The sequence below is a fragment of the Podarcis muralis genome, chromosome 6 (assembly GCF_964188315.1).
Source record: "Podarcis muralis chromosome 6, rPodMur119.hap1.1, whole genome shotgun sequence".
NCBI lineage: Eukaryota > Metazoa > Chordata > Lepidosauria > Squamata > Lacertidae > Podarcis > Podarcis muralis.
Window position 1 is genome coordinate 33,032,438 of NC_135660.1, and position 19,596 is coordinate 33,052,033.

Genomic DNA, 19,596 nt, shown 5'->3' on the forward strand with positions numbered 1-19,596 from the left:
ATGCCTTATTACTGACACCTGGTTTTCTGGAATTTGCATTCTTCTTCATTTTAGGAAGGACTTCCACTTAGACTTCCTGTCTTTTATAGGTTCTTTGACTGCTCATTAACCATGCTAGAATTGTCTTAATATCTTTTGTATTTTTTTCTTGGATTATTTTGTATTTTTTCTAATCCAAGGTAAACTTCTATTTAAGTTTCTCTTTACTGTGCTGCTAAATTGTCAGATCATCAACTGAATAGTTGTGAATGTGGTATTAGTATATTTCTGTATTTTGTATCATAGTTTGCCAATTGTAGCCATGTACTTCATTTGATTTCTATGCTGCAAATTCAGCATTAAACAAAATGCTGCCTGTTTCTTTCTTGGCTCGTAACTTCTCTTCATTAAAATGATTGGAAGTCTTCCAAGTCTACCATGTCACTGAGCAACAGAAATGTTGTCAGAAATGCCTATTACACCTGTCAGGCACACTAACAAATCAATAATTTAGTAGAGTGCCCATTTCCAAAAATAAAATAAAATAGTGTTTTTAATCAAATGACCAGTTATGAATATAAAAGATAGTACACCCCAGATAGATAAAATATTCTTAATAAACACTCAGTAGTAATTTTAGACATTTTGCTTCCTAGAGGTATAACCAGTGTGTCTTCAAAGGGACAACTGGAATACATGGCAATTTCATTCATGATTAGGATAGTATTTTTCTTTTTGGAAACGTGAATGTTAACATTTAAACATTTGAATGTTTAAAATCAAGTGGCATTTTATCATTGCATAGGAAAAGAACCGCATTATTTCTAATTCACATTTGGGGTGAAGAATTTGAAACAAAATTTAGTCCCAAGATGGGGAAAAGTAAGGATTTAATATTATATAATATACACACAACCGATGAAAAGGAAACTTCTTACTGCCTGAAAGGAGATGAATGAAGAAAACATGTTTAAATGTTTATGCGGTTTAAGATGCACATGAAACTGCTGAGTGGAGTAATCCAGAGTTTTAGAGTACACTGTCAGCAATATGCTGATGACACGCAGTTCTACTTCTCCTTTATATCTGCAGTAGATGTGCTAGAGCACTGTCTTGCCTCGATAATGGACTGGATGAGAGCCAACAAATTGAAACTCAATCAAGATGAGACTGAGGCACTGTTAGTGGGTGGTTCCCTGGACCAATTGGGTGGGAGATTGCCTGCTCTTGATGGGGTTGAACTTCCTCTGAAGGAGCTTGGGGCTACTCCTGGATCCTTTGCTGTCACTTGAGATTCAGGTGGCCTCAGTGGCCTAGACTGCCTTCCATCAGCTTTGGCTGGTGGCCCAGCTATGCCCCTGGACAGGGATATCCTAACTTCTGTTGTCTTGTAACCTCTAGGTTAGATTACTGCAACATGTTTATACATGGGGGTGCCTCTGAAGATAGTGCAGAAACTTCAGCTGGGGCAGAATTTGGCAGCCAGGTTGCTCACCAGAGCAAGACAGTTTGAGTATACTACATTGATCCTGGCCTGACTATACTGGCTGCCAGTTAGTTTCCAAATCAAAGTGCATTCAGACTTACTCATTAAGAGTAGACCCACTGAAATAAGTGAGACTCAAGTTAGTTGTCACTTAAGGCCTATTGATTTCCGTGAGTCTACTCTAAACATTACTAAGGCTTGGATTCAGCCCAATAAATTTACCTGGAGAAGGAAATTATTTTGCACTGAATATTTTCATCCATAACTATTTTAAAAATAACTTGTGTGATATTTATAAGCCTACTTGACTTTTCTGAAAGCACATTAGAGTCTAATTCATGTGCTCCCATATAGAACCTTTTAAATGTTTAATCATCCATCAAAGTCCAAGAGGAACAACCTCAGATTGCAACTATATATTTATTTTCAAAACCACATTAATAAATAACCTATAAATAGCTATAACTCCATATCAATTGTCTAAAAACAATTATAGAGTCAAATCAACAAAGAGAACGGTTATGTGACACTAATTATTCTATACCCCTTTACCCTTCTATTTTAAAAAATGCATTCAGATTAATTGTGACATTCTGGTATAAATCATATCCATTTTAAAAAACAATATAGCTACTATGTTCCAATTGCAAGAAATATGTCTTTAATAAAAGCTGGATCTTTTATCCCTTTATATTTGATGCTGAGCACATGGAACCTAAGACTAGTAGTCCAGAGCCTGACACAGGACCGTCACAGATTCAGTTCCCTACAGGTGAGGAAGGACTTACCTGCAAGCCAGGGGATTGTGACACTTGGTAAAAATGAACTGGAAAAGAACATTCATAAAGCCTCTTGTTCTATAGCCTTTGTTGGATGCAATTATTGTCCTGCCTTGCTGCATGGATACCTGACATAGATGTATCAGAACAAGGGTAGCAGCTTCTTCTGGAGCTTGCAGAGTCTAGCTACGTGCCTCTCCATCTTTCCCTCTGGTCATCTCTCACTATGCCCCAGGTATCTTCTCTGGCTTTCTATCCAGCGTCATTTAATATCATTCAGTTTGTGACTTCCTTTTCTCCACATCCACCTACAACTTGCCCTCTAAAGGGCCATTTAAAGGTGAATATCCTGGACCAGGGGTCGGCAAATTACGGTTTCCAGGCCGGATCAGGCCCACTTGAGTCCTAAATCCGGCCTGCACCGCGAAGCTGAGACTTCCAGCAATGGCGACGGGAGGAAGAGGCCGAGCAGCAGCGGCTCTGCCACTCAAATGCTCACCTGGTTTACCTCAGCGGGGTTTGATTGGCAGAGACATCCCCGCGCAGCACTAAGGAAAACCAGGCATGGGGTTTGACTGGTAGAGCCGCCGCCGCTCGGCCTCTTCTTACCATCACCGGCAGAGCCACCACCACTCGACCTCTTCCTCCCATCACCGCTCGGCCTCTTCCTGCCAATGCCATTGCCGCCCTAGTACTCCTGTGGGCCAGAGAGCAGAGCGGACGAGCTCGCTCTGCCTACCAAGAAGCAGCAGCAGTGGCAGTGGCTGGGGCTGGGGCTGGGGAAGAGGACTATTTGCCCCCCCCCTCCTCTTCTTCCAGCTTCCCCCTCACCGATGCCGCTTCTCGGGCCCACCACAAGGTCTGAGGGACAGTGGACCAGCCCGCTGCTAAAAAAATTTGCCAACCCCTGTCCTGGACCATCTTTCCCTTCTCCATTTGCCACAGCCCATTATGGTCATTGGACTCATCGTTCTTCAGTGCAGTCTCTCACAGCCTTGCCAACTCTGATTCCACAGCTTCAAGGGAAGAGAAGTACCCTGAAGAGAGCCCTGGCAGTTTCCCATGTTAATTAACTGCCTTTTTTATTTTCATGCAGCTTTCTAAAGCTCATGGACTCTCACTAACCAATGCCCAAATATATAAAACTGATGTTAATTAAGGCAGAAGAAGAAAAGATTGAAACAAGACTACGTGCTTATTTTGGTGCTACTATAAGCATGACACTAAATAAGTAAATATGAAATTAATGGTTAACATCACTTGGAAACTAAGCTTGCCCCCAAATTAACAGGTTATTCTTATGCTAACAGTAAACAATTAAGCTGCTTGCTTAAACAAACAAACAAATATCAGTGTCATTGTGAGTGAATATTTGGAGTGCTATTTGTTATGCACTCTTCTCCAAAAAACACAAAAAAATCAAGATAATGACATATAAAAATTAATTATCTTATATAAATTTTCAAGGTTCACCAAGGACATCTGGCCTTTGATTACTTTCATGTGATTACAGACAGCATCAATAATACGTATACATATACAGGGTAATAAAATATGGCTCTGAACTGGTGCCAAAGTACTTACTCAACTCAGTCTAGTCATTTTGCCAAGAAGAGTTAACTAAAACAGTCAATTTCCTCTCAGCTGTCCCAACTGCACTTCTCACTGAATTTCAAATGAGCAGAGACATTTTAAAGACCCTCATTTCAGTATTGGCTGCTAAATAAAATGGAAACAATCAACATAAGAAATGGATATTCATAATTATTCGTGGTAGGCCATGTTAAAAGGATAGATGCTTTATAAAGTTGGTGATTCTGATGTAGGGGAATATTTGTTTAACTCCCCTTGAAACCTTTCCAAATATTATGGTTTTAATTAATTTCTTGCAGCTTTTATCACATTGAGAAACACTGTTAATCATACCATTTCAGTTCTCACTGGACATGGCTGATGATGCTAATAGTGTGTGTGTGTAAGTGTATAGATTCTGTAGGGCATGACTGGACATCCACACCATACATTAAAGCATTTTTATTCCACTTTAAGTGTCATGGCCTTTTCCAAACAACCCTGGGACATGTGGTTGGTTAAGGGTCTCCTAACAACCCTCAGGTCCCTTAAAAAAACTACATTACCCAGGATTCTTTGAGGGAGGGGCCTAAAATGACCATTCAAGGCATCTTAAAATGGCCTTGGAAATATGCTCTACTGCACTTGAACAGTTCACAGTTTACAGACTTCACTCTCCCTGCTCTGGTGGTGTTCTTTGGAACTTGTTTACAGGCCCAGCCAACTCTTTGTACTGGTTGTGTGATACGGAAATTAGGTGTGAAATGAATAAGAAAGCCTAAAAGATTTTTCAAAAACAAACCTAACTTTTACTAAGAGAAAACTGAATGTAGTATAGAAAAATGCACCCAGCTAAGCATGGTCTGGGCTCCTTCCCTACGTAAGCCAGTACTTAACAGTCAAGCAATTTCCAACCATCTCTGTGAAAGATCCTTTTTATCCCCTGAATTTAGATTTCTCTTCCATGTTTCTCTTTCTCTCTCTGCCAGATTTCACTTCTTTCTATTCCTCTCCCATCTCTTGCCCAATTAAGAAGGGCTATAGAGTTAGCATTACAATTACATTTATCTTAACTGTAATTTATTTGGCTTCTTTTCCCCCTTTCAAGAGCAGGGTGAAATCTATGTCAGTTATTGGCTTGAACTCTTGACTCTCCTGTCAACTTTTTAACCTCCTGGTCAGAAAAGCTTCTGGAAGAGAAAGCAACCGTTTTACAAGAAAAAAAGAAAGGGGGGAACATAAAACAGGGGAGCAATTACATTCCTTCACACTTGCTAAAGTGGGAGACTGGCTTGTCGGTCCTAATTTAAAAAGGAGGACCAAACAGCAAGTGCAGAGAAAGAGTAATTGGAACATGTACCTGATAGGGACAACTTTTCTTCCCATAAGTTCATCCACCAGGAGCTGACCCAAAAGTTTTGCTTCATTATCTCACAACTTTTATTGCTAGACCTGCTGTGCAGCAACAATTTTATTACAGAGTTAATTTGCGGGAGGGGGGGGGGACCAGAATACTTGAATACAGAAATAGAATACTAGAATACAACTGTCCTATTAAACATCAAATGGGGAAAGTATGACTTACATCTAGTGTTCAAAATCAGCCTAGCAGCAACATTCTGAGTTTCAATAGGAAATTAAATGAGATTTTTCCAAAGATCTGAAAGTGTGTATAAACTTTTTTATTCTAGGATATCTTCTTCCTTTACGGTGTGAAGGTGTACTTCTTCTCTGTCTTGAATTGTCAATTTCCATCCATTTCATTGGATGACTCTGGGTTCTAAGAGAAGGAGAAAAACTCTCCCTCAACAAACTGTTATGAGTTTGGGGCGTTAAGCTGCATGCCAGACCCCTCTAATCCCTGGATCCAGCAAGTGTTAAAACCAAGCTTCTAATTATTGGAATAGCCAGGCTAGCCTCCTGGTGAGGTTATAGCCTAGGACTAGGTGATAAGCCATTAAGGGGGATTAAAGGTTTGGTTGTGAGACAGCAACAGAAAAAGCCAGAGTTTGAAGAAGAGGGACCTAGAGGTAAAGCAGCAAATTGGAGAGAGAGTCAGAGCAATGCTTGAGAGCAACGTGTGATTTCTGTTTGAATCTAATGTTGGGAATCTGAGTACGTGCAGCTACTCACACAGAGTCAATGAAGGTTTGGCAGACAGCCAGAAGGCAATCTGAAGGAGTAAGTCTGCCTGGTGATAACAGAGACATGGAGACAGCTCCCTGATTGGTCAAGCTCTCTCAAGGGAGTGATAATTAATGGCCTACTAACTGTAGTATGTGGTAGTTCAGAGGTTCAGAGTTCTGTGTCAGTGTAGGAGTTGTGAGTCGTGTCAGAGAGAGCTAGCAAAAGATCCGTGTTCTGTTCCTGTATATAGTCCACTGTATATAATAAACACCTAACTACAAGTTCCTGGTTCCTGCTTCGTCTATCCTGTCTGCAGCCAAGTTGCCAATTGCTTCCATGGATTCTGCATTAACTCTGCTAGGTCTGGCTAACGTCCTGCAACTAGTCAGAAAGTTGCGAAACACCAATAGGTTTTGCCAATATCTAAGGCTGTGGCTATAGGAGAAACAAGATCCTTTTGGGTTATTAATGCTCTGAACCCCTCCATTGCAGGCTCAGGTTGTACATAAACCAGTCTCTGCTGTGCATCATTTCCAAAAGAAAAAACATGATTCCTGGATAAACGACTGAGACCCCTAGAATATCACACTGTTGAGAGACTAGGGAGGCATGCAACAATACTTTCTTCCACAGCACACTTAATGTCCTCTCTTCCTGCCTTTTTTCTAAACTGAAAAGCCCTAAGCCTTGTAACTATGTGTGATTTCCCCACACACTTCATGTTTATCCATCAAACATTAGGAGCAGTGCATTTCCCAATCATGGCATACTTTTTCTGACACCCTGGTCTGATGATCTTCCAGACAGTGGACGCCACTTGTTATGAAGGATATATTGTTCCTTGGCAGTTTGGTGATCGGAGTATTCGCTTTTCACGCACTGAAGGGGGTGCACAGACATCCTTACCACAGTCCACACACCTCAGCAGCCACATGCGCTTGGTGACCATACGAAGGGTTCACATGCCTGCACAGACCTATGTGTTAAGGGCACTTCTCTGTGATAGCCTGTCCCACTGCAGCTTTAGACTCACAGAGAAGTAGTAAAGACTCTGTTAGGCTACAACCCCCCAAAGTCAGGCATCATCAGGTTTTCATAAGCAGCACCCAGGAGGTTAGATTTATGGGCACTTCCTTGGAGCACAGGTGTTGAGTGTTTAGGCCCAGGAAGCTGCACATGTGGAGTCACCAGGAAAGATTGGGCTTCTGGACCATGGTCTCCACTTCCTTGAGGAAGGAATTCTGGCAAGAGACGAGTTGCACCTCACAGAAGTTGGCAAGAATCTATCTTGGAACTGGACCTCACCAACAGGGAGGAACTGATCAACGAAGTGGAAGTACTAGCGGCCACTTTATTTTGGTGGCCACAGTCTATATCAATTGTTATTTTCAACAGACAGGTTTTAAATTATTTTGGCTTTAGCTAAAGAAAAAGAGACTGCTAGTGTTTTAAAATAAAATATAATAAATAATAATACCCAGTATTCCCTAACATATCTAATTAAAAGGTTATATAAACCAGGAAAGAACCTGAAACTGTAGCAAACTAGCTGCAAGGTATGTTGACACAGCCAACTGGTTGTTTATGAGAACTTTCCTGTATTCTTAATTAGTCCTCAATTGACCTTTTAACTTATGTCTAAATTTGGAATATATATTTTAACTCTTAAATATGCTGTTTAGAAGCCAGCAGCATTTACTACAGAACTCTCACGAGACAATAATCCATTTATTATAACATAGGCTTAAGGTGCACCAAGTATTCAGCTCATGGCCCACATGAAAGATAACAAATGGAAACAAAAGAATTTCTGTAAAAATCCTCTCAGCTATATCAATAACTGCAGTATAGTATCTAAAGATTGCATTGCACTACCAAATATTTGCAGGAAATCTCCCATTTTATTTAGTTGAAAATCAGTCCAGGTTCCCAGAACAATTTTATTTTACCATTAAAGAGCACATGAACTAGGCTAATTATTTTTTGAGGACCTCTGAATCTTGGGAGCAAACCTAAGACCGGATTTAGTGAAAAATGTAATAAGCATAGTTCATGAAAACTAATGGAATTGCAATCCTCAGTGCAAATTCAGATTAATTTTTTGTAACCATACTAATGTGATGATTATTTTTCCAACATGGAAGGGATATTATAATAATCTAATTATATTGTGCCATAGATTCTCCATAGTCTGTGTCCTTGAAAAAGGACAGAATGCTCACAAGGAACATAGATTACCATAGCTCCATTATCTCCAAGATCTTAATGCATCTGATTCAAGATTTTAAGCCTTTAAAACCTTCTAAATGTTTCACCTCCCTACAGTGAACCCATAAGTTCATTAGAAATCCCTCAAGCACCTGCATAATATTAACTGTAGGAGGCTTTAATTCAACCCAATTTAGCAGTGTTACTAACATTGGCAGCGATCCCACAATTTTATATCGTGAAGTAGGCTGCTGCCTGTAAACGAATCATTGTCTAGTGCAACAGTATATCTTTAGGTGCTTTCCTTTCCCATTACAGACTGACAGCTCCTATGTTGGAATTTAAATTCATGAAAATGCTTGTAAATGCACAGTTATTTATCTTTGAGCATTGATGTAATTTAGACTATTAGTGCTGAGAAACATCAGTAATTAAGCAGTACATAAAGAATTGGAATGAATGAATAAATAAATGGTTTATATACTGGCAAGTCCATCAACAGTAGGCATTGAAGAATTCTAATAACACACCTGATTTCTATCACTGTTAGCCATTTACTCTTGTGGAGTAAACAACAGACCATCCTATGAAAACCAGATAAGTTTAATTCTTTCCCTCCGAATTCGATGATCTAGTTAAAGGACACATTTTTCTCATAACAAGTTGCCCACATACCATAGCATTTCAACTGTAACAAATGAACAATATATCAGGAGCATTGTGCATAGCATATTTATTATAGATCACGTGTTAATTTTCTCTTTAACACTTCCTGTCCAGTACCCATATGCTACATGCTACAACAATTCCATTTGCTGTATCTTTCACTAAGGCCTTGTCTGCACCATTCATTTGAAGAACAGTTATTGCTGTCTCCACAGAATCCTAAGAACTGTGGTTTGTTAAGGGTGCTGAGAATTGTTTGGAGAACCCTATTGCCATCACAGAGCTACAATTACCAGAGCGGTTTAACAGTCAGTCTCTCTTCCCAGGGAACTCTGGCAGCTGTAGCTCTTGTAGTATTATTAACAACTTGCAGTAACAACTCTTAGCATCCTTTGCAAACCACCAATTTAAGAATATGACCTTCTAAAATAAGGCAGTAAATAAGGCAGGACAAGTACAAAACAGAAACCTCATCTGGAAGAGCCCCCCCAAAGTCTGCTCACTCCAACCTGAATTTTTCATGGTCAAAATCATATTACCTGAGTGATCCAGAACATTTCCTAAACATCATCAGTGGGTTATATGGTTCCTGAGAATTCAGCCTTTCTGAAAAATTGAAAGTGTTGCTTTGGCTACTGACTTTCCTTGCTATATTAAGGGCAAATGAAAATTGGACAAGGGGGCACAATTACATGCTTTACACTAGTAACATATTGTCCCGGGAAACATGTTTCAAGTGAAAAGCTTCACAAAATGAACTTGCACCATTGTTTTTATGCCAAGTTTGTTCTAGTTTTAAAAGGTTAGATGAGAGATAGAGGATGAGAGAAAGTTCTTGAGACTATGTGTACCTTCAATGTGCAGAATGTGCATGGAAAAAGAAGTGTTGGGGTCTGTATGTTTTATCAGATTATCTGATTTGGGTAAGTTTATTCTTCTACATACAGACATATCTCCTACTACATATGCAGTGGTGGAAATGTTGACAAGTGATTTCATTTCTGGCATTGGTGGATATACAGCAGAATAAGTCCTTGACAGAGGTCACTCTTTCATAGCTTGTTCACTGCTAATTGTTTCACAAGGAAATATCTTCCTTATAAGGTCTATCAAAGCTGTGTTCAAGCCTTAGGATTAGTTCAGTTCAGATGTAACATGATTTTCTGTTAAGAGAATGGGCCAGAGCAGGCCTTCACTTCTCTATAAACAGACAAGAAAGTTTATAAATTGAATTTATGGTTGTAACAAGCTACAGTTTCCCATTATTCCAAATACTGAAAGTTGTACTTATTTCAAACTTCAGTTAGTTGAGAAATCATGATCCAAAACTGCTGTTTGATATGTGTTTCTTATAACTAACTAACTGTAGTTTGATCAACCATATTTAGATCAAGTATGTCACAGGTAGTGGATAATGGAACCACCTCCAGTGAAAATTAGTTATGAAACAAGTGAACACATCTGACAAATAAGCAGTCATTGACCAACAGTGAAAGTACCAGAAAGTTAGTTAAATGGCATGACTATATTAATGAGGTGTTCATATAATTTAGCAAGTACAATAGGTCAACTGCATTTACTGACTTTTGTGTTAATCTTGGGGAAAATGATGGATTGAAAAATTCATATGTAATTGTGAAGACCACAAACCTGCAACCAAGTTAACCAGCAATTGTGGTTGTCCTGCCGTTGGATTAAGAATGTGAGGCCAAGTAAGAGACTCAGCTATAGGACAAGTTTGAGTCACTGCCGAAGCTCTGGAGATAACACCCTATTCCTGCTTTAAGCAGCATAGAAGACCGAAAGAAATGTACTTTGATCCAAGAGCAATGCTCCTAAGCATCATAAAATGATGGTGTATTCAAACTCACCCATTAAGGACTATATACATGTTTTTCCTATTTGATAAAAAAAAGAAAAGAAATCTTGATAGTATGTCTAATCATACTTACTTGGAAATAACATAATCTGAAATCATTATTTCAAAATAAAGATTTAAATTTTCAGGTCAATAACTGAAGTGTATGGTATGCAAAAGACACAACCTTGATGGCAGAAAGCGAGGAGGACCCTTTTAATGAGGGTGAAAGAGGAGAGCACAAAATATGGTCTGAAGCTCAACATCAAAAAAACAAAAACAAAACTAAGATCATGGTCACTGGTCCCATCACCTCCTGGCAAATAGAAGGGGAAGAAATGGAGGCAGTGAGATATTTTACTTTCTTGGGTTCCATGATCACTGCAGATGGTGACAGCAGTCACAAAATTAAAAGACTCCTGCTTCTTAGGAGAAAAGCAGTGACAAACCTAGACAGCATCTTAAAAAGCGGAGACATCACCTTGCCGACAAAGATCCGTATAGTTAAAGCTATGGTTTTCCCAGTAGTGATGTATGGAAGTGAAAGCTGGACCATAAAGGCTGATCACCGAAGAATTGATGCTTTTGAATTATGGTGCTGGAGGAGACTCTTGAGAGTCCCATGGACTGCAAGAAGATCAAACCTATCCATTCTTAAGGAAATCAGCCCTGAGTGCTCACTGGAAGGACAGATCATTAAGCTGAGGCTCCAATACTTTGGCCACATCATGAGGAGAGAAGACTCCCTGGAAAAGACCCTGATGTTGGGAAAGATTGAGGGCACAAGGAGAAGGGGACGACAGAGGAGGAGATGATTGGACAGTGTTCTCGAAGCTACCAACATGAGTTTTACCAAGCTGCGGGAGGCAGTGGAACACAGGAGTGCCTGGCGTGCTCTGGTCCATGGGGTCACGAAGAGTCGGACACAGCTAAACGACTAAACAACAACAACAACAGAGATATATTCCAGCCATCATTTTACAGTTTATAAAAAAACCTGAGGAATATTTATCCCACATCAATAAATATTTATCCCACATCTAATGTCCACACCATTTATTTTCAACCAATGGTACCACCACTGAAAAACATTGCTCTAGATTTTTAAGAAAATATATTAACAGCACAATTCTCTCTTTGTTTACTCAGAAGTAGCTTTGACTGTATTCAATGGAGCTCACTCCCTGGTATGTGTGTTTAGGATTGCAATCTAAGCCACTGCAGAAAATACCATGTATCTCCAGAATGTGAGAGGAATACCACGGACCAACCTCTAGTTGGAGGAAATGATTGACTTTTGACTTTGTTGCAAACTCATGATACAACAGTTCAGTAAATATTTCAATATAATTATACAAAACAAAAATTCCATAATAAGAATCCATGGGGGGAAATCTAAATCATTTATTAACGATATAGACCATACTTCTGGAATAGGGACATTTTGTAGTTACATAAAAAGTGGCTGTGACAAAAATCAATACCAAAATAGATATGCTTCATTTGTTTATATCAAAGAGATACTTACAATTTTCCAACTAATACTATATTATGATATCCAGCAGAGAATCAATAAAAGGGTTGATAAAATTCAGAACAGATTTGAGGTACAGCAATTGAAGTTAAGTGGCTTCATCAATTAATTGTTGACAAGAAATGTCACAAGAAGAAAAAAACGTGAAGCTAGAATGCAGTGATAATAGATTTCCACAATAACAATGAAAAGAGAGGAAAGAAGAAAAAGAAAGAAAAGTGCACTTGGAATCAAGGCTAGAACTATTATTATCTTCTATACAAGGCCCAAGAAACTGCATTTACCAGACAATCTCCTTTGATATAAAAATATAGGTGTGCCAGAAATAATTTGGACACACCATTCACTGCACTCTGAAGCATTTGTTTTCAGGACTCATAATGTGTGTTCAAGTTCACTTCTATCAAGACTTAAAATGTTTTCTCCGGCTTCAATCTAATATACAAAAACACTATTTCAAAGCTAACAATATGCACATCCATTTGCAGGAACCGATTAGTTTATGGCAGAATTTGAGGGACCAGGGGAAGTTCAGTCATGCCATCTATATTGGTAACAGCTTCTACAAACGTAGGAAACTACTGTAACACAACAGGGGGAGAAAATTGGATAATGAAAGCACAACAACTACAGTAAATACTACTGCTAGAGGTATCACATAAATGGAAGGGACAGAGATTCTCAAGCCAAAGTGATAAATAAATCTTGATGTTCCAAATCCATACATCTTTAAATCTGCACAAATCTCATATTTAATGCTCATGCTTTAAAGGTTTAAATAAAATGCTACATTTCTTGCACTGTTAACCAGACAGTAGTTTTATCCCATCTTTTTGTAACATCATTTAATGCGACAAAGAAGGTAGTTATTTTCTGTTCAAGAAGTTCATAATTAACTATATAGGAAAATAAATTGCAACTGTAAACTTCTGAAGACAGACATCTGTCATAAACGAACGACACTAGGAATCTTGAAACCCTCCATTAACACTTCCAATCTTGGTTCTGACTATAATAACTTAAAACACCATTAAACATGATGCAAGTGATTGTAAAATATTCTTTATGTAGCTCACCAACTGCTTGCAAGCAAATGAGCTTAGTGTAGGCAATCATAATACACAATTTACATAAAGCAAACTCCAAAATGATGTTCTAACAAGTAGTTTCTAAACAGCCACAACCAAAAAACTTGCTGTATTACTTTGCTTATGATCTATTTTGTCTTTATAGTGAATGCACAACAATCATAAACACGCTTCATTTCAAGCTCTATGGGCCCAGGTTTCAAGTTAGATGGTTCGGCAAATGAACATTGAAGCATAGCATTTGTGTGATGTGCTATCAGCATACTGCATACAAATTGTATAAATCCATTTGATGAGCTTCACACAAAGTTTATGGTGACATTGAACAAAATATTTCCTACCTGCATATGGAACAGGGGCATCTTTGTCCAAAGCAACCAGTGGAGGATCCAAAATGACTGTGTCATTGTTTTCAGTAATAACTCCATGATAAGATGTTTCAATCCATGGCTTGTGCTTGTTTACTAGGAAAAGAAAGGAAACAATTTTCATTAGTATAAGAGTTTCCCCTCCCCTTTCTCTTTTCAAGTTGCTTAATTATGTGATTTGATTTTTATACGGTGGTGGTCACTAAAAAAATATAGAATGAGTCCCTCCTCAACCAAAATTTAGCTGCAAGCGAAACTGGTATGAAATGATTATTATTCCCATGATCAGCATTACACCATCAACACACTTAATGAACCCTGAATCCAGCAGCAATCCAGACACAGAGTCAGATGCTGCAGAGGGACTGCCTAGGGAGCTGGACCAAGTTCTGCTTCTAAGCTGACTGCTAGAGATCAGGGAACCACAGCAACTGAGGCTGGCAGACATGATTCTTCAAAGGGACCTTGGGGATCACCAGAGCTAGAGCCTGGACCATCACAAGTACCTTCCCCTGGGCCTGAGGAACCAGATGCCTCACATCCCACTTCACCAGTCCAGTGGCACAGGGAGGAAGGGTATGGAATGGAGGAAGAATGCCCATCTCCAGACCAGGGGATTGGTCCTTTAAGGGTCTGAAGTTCTCCACAAGGGGGTACAACCTGACAGAGGAAGTTTGGAAACAGAGAATAAGGCCTCAGTCTGCTCCCAACCCTTCTCAAAGTAAGTTGCTCATTTGGAGCTTTCTGTGGTCCTGAAATTTCTGACCAGCCTTGCCTCCATCCTAGTCTGTCTTGCCTCACCTCCTGCCTTTCTACCTTCTCTGTGGGATTCAGCATTGGACTGGAACACAACAAAACAAACCCAGATCTTGCTGAGGCATTTTTTGTAAGTACAACAGATTGAAACTACTGTATTGTAAAGCCAAGTGAAATTAACTCCTTTCTGACATTATTGCCACAGAGAGCAGATGCTTACCAAGCAGAGCTGTGTGTGTGTGTTTAAAAATGGTTTTTTAAAATGAAAAATCAACATTAGATATCAAATAAACTACTTTCCTTTCTAGTTATTCTGAAGCGACACACAAAGAGAGAAAGCATATTTAAAAAACCAGGGGGGAAATAAGGAGGAAACAATAAGGGGGTAAGAGCTCTGATGGGATAGACATATCAGGCAAGACAGTTGTCTTTCCTTGCCCTACCTTGAAGTGACAGGAATGAAACCTAGAATCTTTTACATGCAAAGCATGTGGTACAGTACTGAGCTACTTCCTCTCTCTCCAAAGAACAATCTTTCAACCTCATCAATGTCAAACTGCAGCAATCTATTTTTTTTAAAAAAAAGGCAATTCATTTACTGATAAGATTAATTAAAATCCTTCTGGAACAAAATGGAGGGGGAAATGTATTGAAAAATGCAGCTACCATATCTCCTTCACCTCTGAATTGATTATAGGATGTACTTTCAAGAGAGCACCTACAGTTTCTCACTTAAGAATGTATTATAGTGTTAGTTTCACATAGGAGATCCTTACGGCATATATTCTGGGAAGTAATTAAAGTATGTGTTTTACTCCATGTTTTTATGAACATCTCCATCCTTGTGTTGTCAGGCAGGCCCATTAATCGAGAACGTTTTGCAAAGTACAGAAACGTGATTTGGCGATTGATCAAGCAGATGATAATGCAGCTGATATGGGTAGGGACTCTGAGTATATATTACAAGGGAGGGGGGAGCAAGAGCCATCACTCATCGATAGAGCAGATACCCTGCATGTAAAAGATCCCAGGTTCAACTCTACAAATTCCCAGATAAATGACCAGGTAAGAAGTCATGAAACAGACCTCTGCTAGAGACATTGGAGAGCTCGACCAGTGGCCTGATTAGGGCCATGTGGAAGTTTGAGAAATGGGGAACACTTTGAAATGAACCTCACAAACCACACCACCTAGACTAATGTGCACATCAGCATGTAGTAGACCTTCATATTCCACACTTCAAGATTTCACACTGTGGTCTGAGAGCTACCTTTAAAGCAGAAACACCATCTTGTTTTACAAGTAATAGCCACTCCATGAAGTCTGAATGCTCGGCTACCACCACCATTCTACACACAAAATGTACTGTGTGTGCATCTTCAGTGGACTTTTAATCTAATAGCAACTCTAACAGTACTTGGGCTTGGACTTGTTAGACATTATAAGAACTTTATAGCCCCAATAATATCAGCCTTGAGTCAGCTGCCAAAAACAATGATGAAATAGAGGGTGCATCACAGCTCTTTGCTCCCAGAGACATGTTTGACCTCATCTTGAATTAAAAATGAGAATATTTCATGGGTTTTCTGAATTGTTTTCTATGAATATTAAAATCAGGCATAAAAGAGGAAAAGGAAGGATTAGGAGAAATTCAGCATCATGTTCCTTCATTTTTTCCATCAACACACATATTTCAGCTTGCACAATGGAGCAATTTGCCCTCTCTTGCATGCTGTTCTGGGGGTTCTCTGGACCCTTCGCCAAGCTCATTGGGGGACACACAGGAGAAGTAGAGGGGAAGTCTGGCTGCATCAGCAGAACGCCTTGTATTGGCTCCTGCTAGAGCACCTACTTAGTGGAATTGGGCCCATTGTTTTGTGAATTACAACCAATTACAGGGGGATTGTTTTCTCCTGGTAGAGAATCCCAATATGCCTAATCCTTTAAAAAAATCTACAGGTTTATTGTAACATAGGCACAAATAGGGCAAGTTTACATTCGCAGCCAAGAATGAAGTATCAACTTTCCAATGAATTCTTGTTCCCACAACACAGATGCCTGTGTCAATTTTAAGCTTGATCAGAAAATCAATATCCATCTCAAATCATGGAGCATACTTAACATTTCAGCTGTGTTCACACATCACAATAAACCTTACTAAATGGCCTATTGAGCATGTGCAGATGGTTCGCACACTGTTCCTTCTGTAGGGTGCACAGGAGCAAAAAAACAAAACACATCACTCCTGAGTTACTGTTACACATAAATTGGGGAAACACAGTTTGTTTTTCTCTAAACAAATCTTGATGTGAAACCAATGACAGGGGTGAAACTGGAACCATCTATATGTCCAGGGTAAATCATTAACACTGGTTTACTGTGACATGAGAACACTGCTGCACATTTTCCACTTCCTTGAGCACTGACAACTGCAAGGGCAAAGTGACTGTCTAGTTTCCTTTCAGTGAGAGAGAACTGGAGACTTATCATCCATTTGTAATACTTGGGTTTTTTACGTATGCACAAGCAGAGTATAAGTGGCAGCAAATGAGTACGCCTATAAAGATCTAATGTGTTACCCCACATTAGATCTCTAGAAAGTTCCTCCATACTCCAAGGAACTTCATCTTCAGACAACTTAGACCTTTCTCTATCTTTGTGTGCCAGTTGCAGAATCAAGACACCTACGGATGAACTCACATTAACTTAATCATCCACAACAATTAACAGTGCAATCCTGTGCAGCTCTACTCGCTGAGTTCAATAGGACTTATTCCCAGGTAAGTGTGCAAAGAATTGCAGCCTAAGAAACATTCACATTCTTTTGTCAAAGGCCAGGAATAGGCAAACTTGGCCCTCCAGATGTTTTGGGACTACAACTCCCATCATCCCTAGCTAACAGGACCAGTGGTCAGGGATGATGGGAGTTGTAGTCCCAAAGCATCTGGAGGGCTAAATTTGCCTATGCCTGGTCAAAGGCTCTAGCTCCCATTAGATGTCCCTTTAACAAAATCATAGTGAAGGTTCCATTTGTAGTAATCAGACAGCAAATGCACACCAGGTTGTTCAGAGTTTATGTATCTTCATGACCATGTGTTTCTCCATGATAATATGTTCTGACTTTTAAATGTGATATTTAATGCAATTTTCTCTTTTTGTGCATACTTCCATTTTCCAAGAAAAAGGTTCTTGAAGGCTATTTTCATTCTCACAGTACATCTACAAATTTCAGAACTCAACTGTCACACACCTTAAATGGTTTAGTCTTTATTCAGCATTGTGTGACCTATTCCTCCCAGCTCTGCACTTCAAAATGGTTTCTTATCTCCTGTTTGTTCTCCATCATATTCAGCTCCTCTCAGTTTCTGGGTAATATTCAACAATGTAGTCTATTTGCATAGAAATTAGGGTTTTATACAGTTTAGTCATGCAGAATATAGCTGGGCAAGTCATTTCCCACTTCACTATTATTTGAAGTTTATTTCTGAGCAACTTTAGTAATCATGAAACTGAAACAGTAGTGTTTGGTTGAATGGCACAAACCTTTCATCACCGCGTCTATAATGAACACAATGAACTCTTAATATTTGTGAAAATTAGAAATTCTCCCTGACTGATCGTATCAAAATTATTGATGGCAACTTATGATTTTAGTATAAAATACTATTGTCATATTTTTAAAAATCAATGTTTGCCCTTGAATTCTGCAGTATGCTTCCCAATGTACTTATAATGGAAATTTTGCCTATAGTTTTGTTTGCTTGCTTCCTTGTTTATTCTATGAAGTTCCTTACCTTGATAGTTCAATTTGACAATAACTCATTAGCAAGTCCACTTATTTTCTTAATACATGGAAATTACCTAATGGCTTGTGCCTTGTATTGTAAATTTCTCCTTTTCACAAAGGACATATGCATTTTCTAAGAAGGAATTCTACTGCTGCAAGCTGCATCAAGCTTTAATATATTAGATAGCATCCAAGGCTAATTAGGAATCAGACAACAAACAAGTCACAACTAACGCTCTAGGGATTAGCACACAGCAAATGCTTACAATTCTTAAATGTGCACAGTAACTTGACCAATGGAAACATTCAACCAAAATGGGGCAAAAACACTGATAAGAGCTGCTAGCAAACATCTAACTTGTATAATTTGCTTGACTGCTTTAAAATAATCTTTAATTACTTTCACATACGTATATATTTGGCTCAACAGCTGAGCAATTAATTAGGTTGAAAATCCAATTGCACACTAACAGTAAACAGAACACCACACCCCCAGGAAGATACAGATGCCTGTATATATGCTTGTTTGTTGCGTATTTTTTTGCTCCCATGAGCTAGCAGCCCACATACAGTTTTGTTGATTGGAATGCTAATGCAGACATTATGATATGCTGCTGCATATATTCCTAGGGTCAGTTTTCGTGCTACGCCTTAAGAACTGATGTAGCTGTAAGTTCCAGTAGGGTACTGATATCTCACCAGACTTAATACAACAACAATAATAATTAATAAATGAATAAACAATTTATATAACCACAATCATCTCACAACAAGGATACAATAGGAAAAAGTAAAAATTTGTTAAAACTACAAAATCAAACTTCTATTAAAATACCTGAAGCAATAAAAACAGTTTTCAGTAGGTGCCAGAAGTTCAGTTGCTGCCCAACCTCAACTAGAAGGAGCCAACGGGTTCTGATGGATACAAGCTGTGCACCTGAGCCATGGGGGCAGTGGAGAAGCTGCATGCTCCGCTACCAGGGGCAGAGAGCAGCCGGGGGAATGGCTGCTGCCCCGGGGTGTGTGACACGCACCCCAGGGGCGTAGTGTGCATCCCGGAGCATGGTACGCCACCTGGGCAGGCGTGGCGCACATTCTGGGGGTGTGGCGCGCCGCCCATTGGGGCGTGGCACCTGGCATATGGGGGAATGCATGGCACATGTCTGGGGGGGGGGGGCGCCGTGATGGCATCCTACTGGAATAGTGATGCCAGCGGCAGTTTGCTCCCTCCGCACCCCCGTTCCTCTGCCAGTGCATGGGGGACCGATAACACCGATTCCTGCAAAGACTGATCCAAGATCAGGCAGGGATATAAGGGATTACTTTTACATTTGGGATACTTTACATTTGGAACCAGTTGCATCTTTCAACTAACTTTCATTTTTATA

At 39.4% G+C, this 19,596-nt stretch overlaps 1 protein-coding gene across 1 annotated transcript in view; it reads right to left on the reverse strand.

Annotated features, from left to right (window-relative positions):
• CLSTN2 (calsyntenin 2) overlaps positions 1-19,596 on the reverse strand; it is a 329,191-nt gene that overhangs the window by 196,786 nt on the left and 112,809 nt on the right. Inside the window, exon 2 of the mRNA XM_077929943.1 lies at positions 13,639-13,761. Coding sequence (XP_077786069.1) covers positions 13,639-13,761 — 123 coding nt within the window. The remainder of the gene's footprint in view (positions 1-13,638; positions 13,762-19,596) is intronic.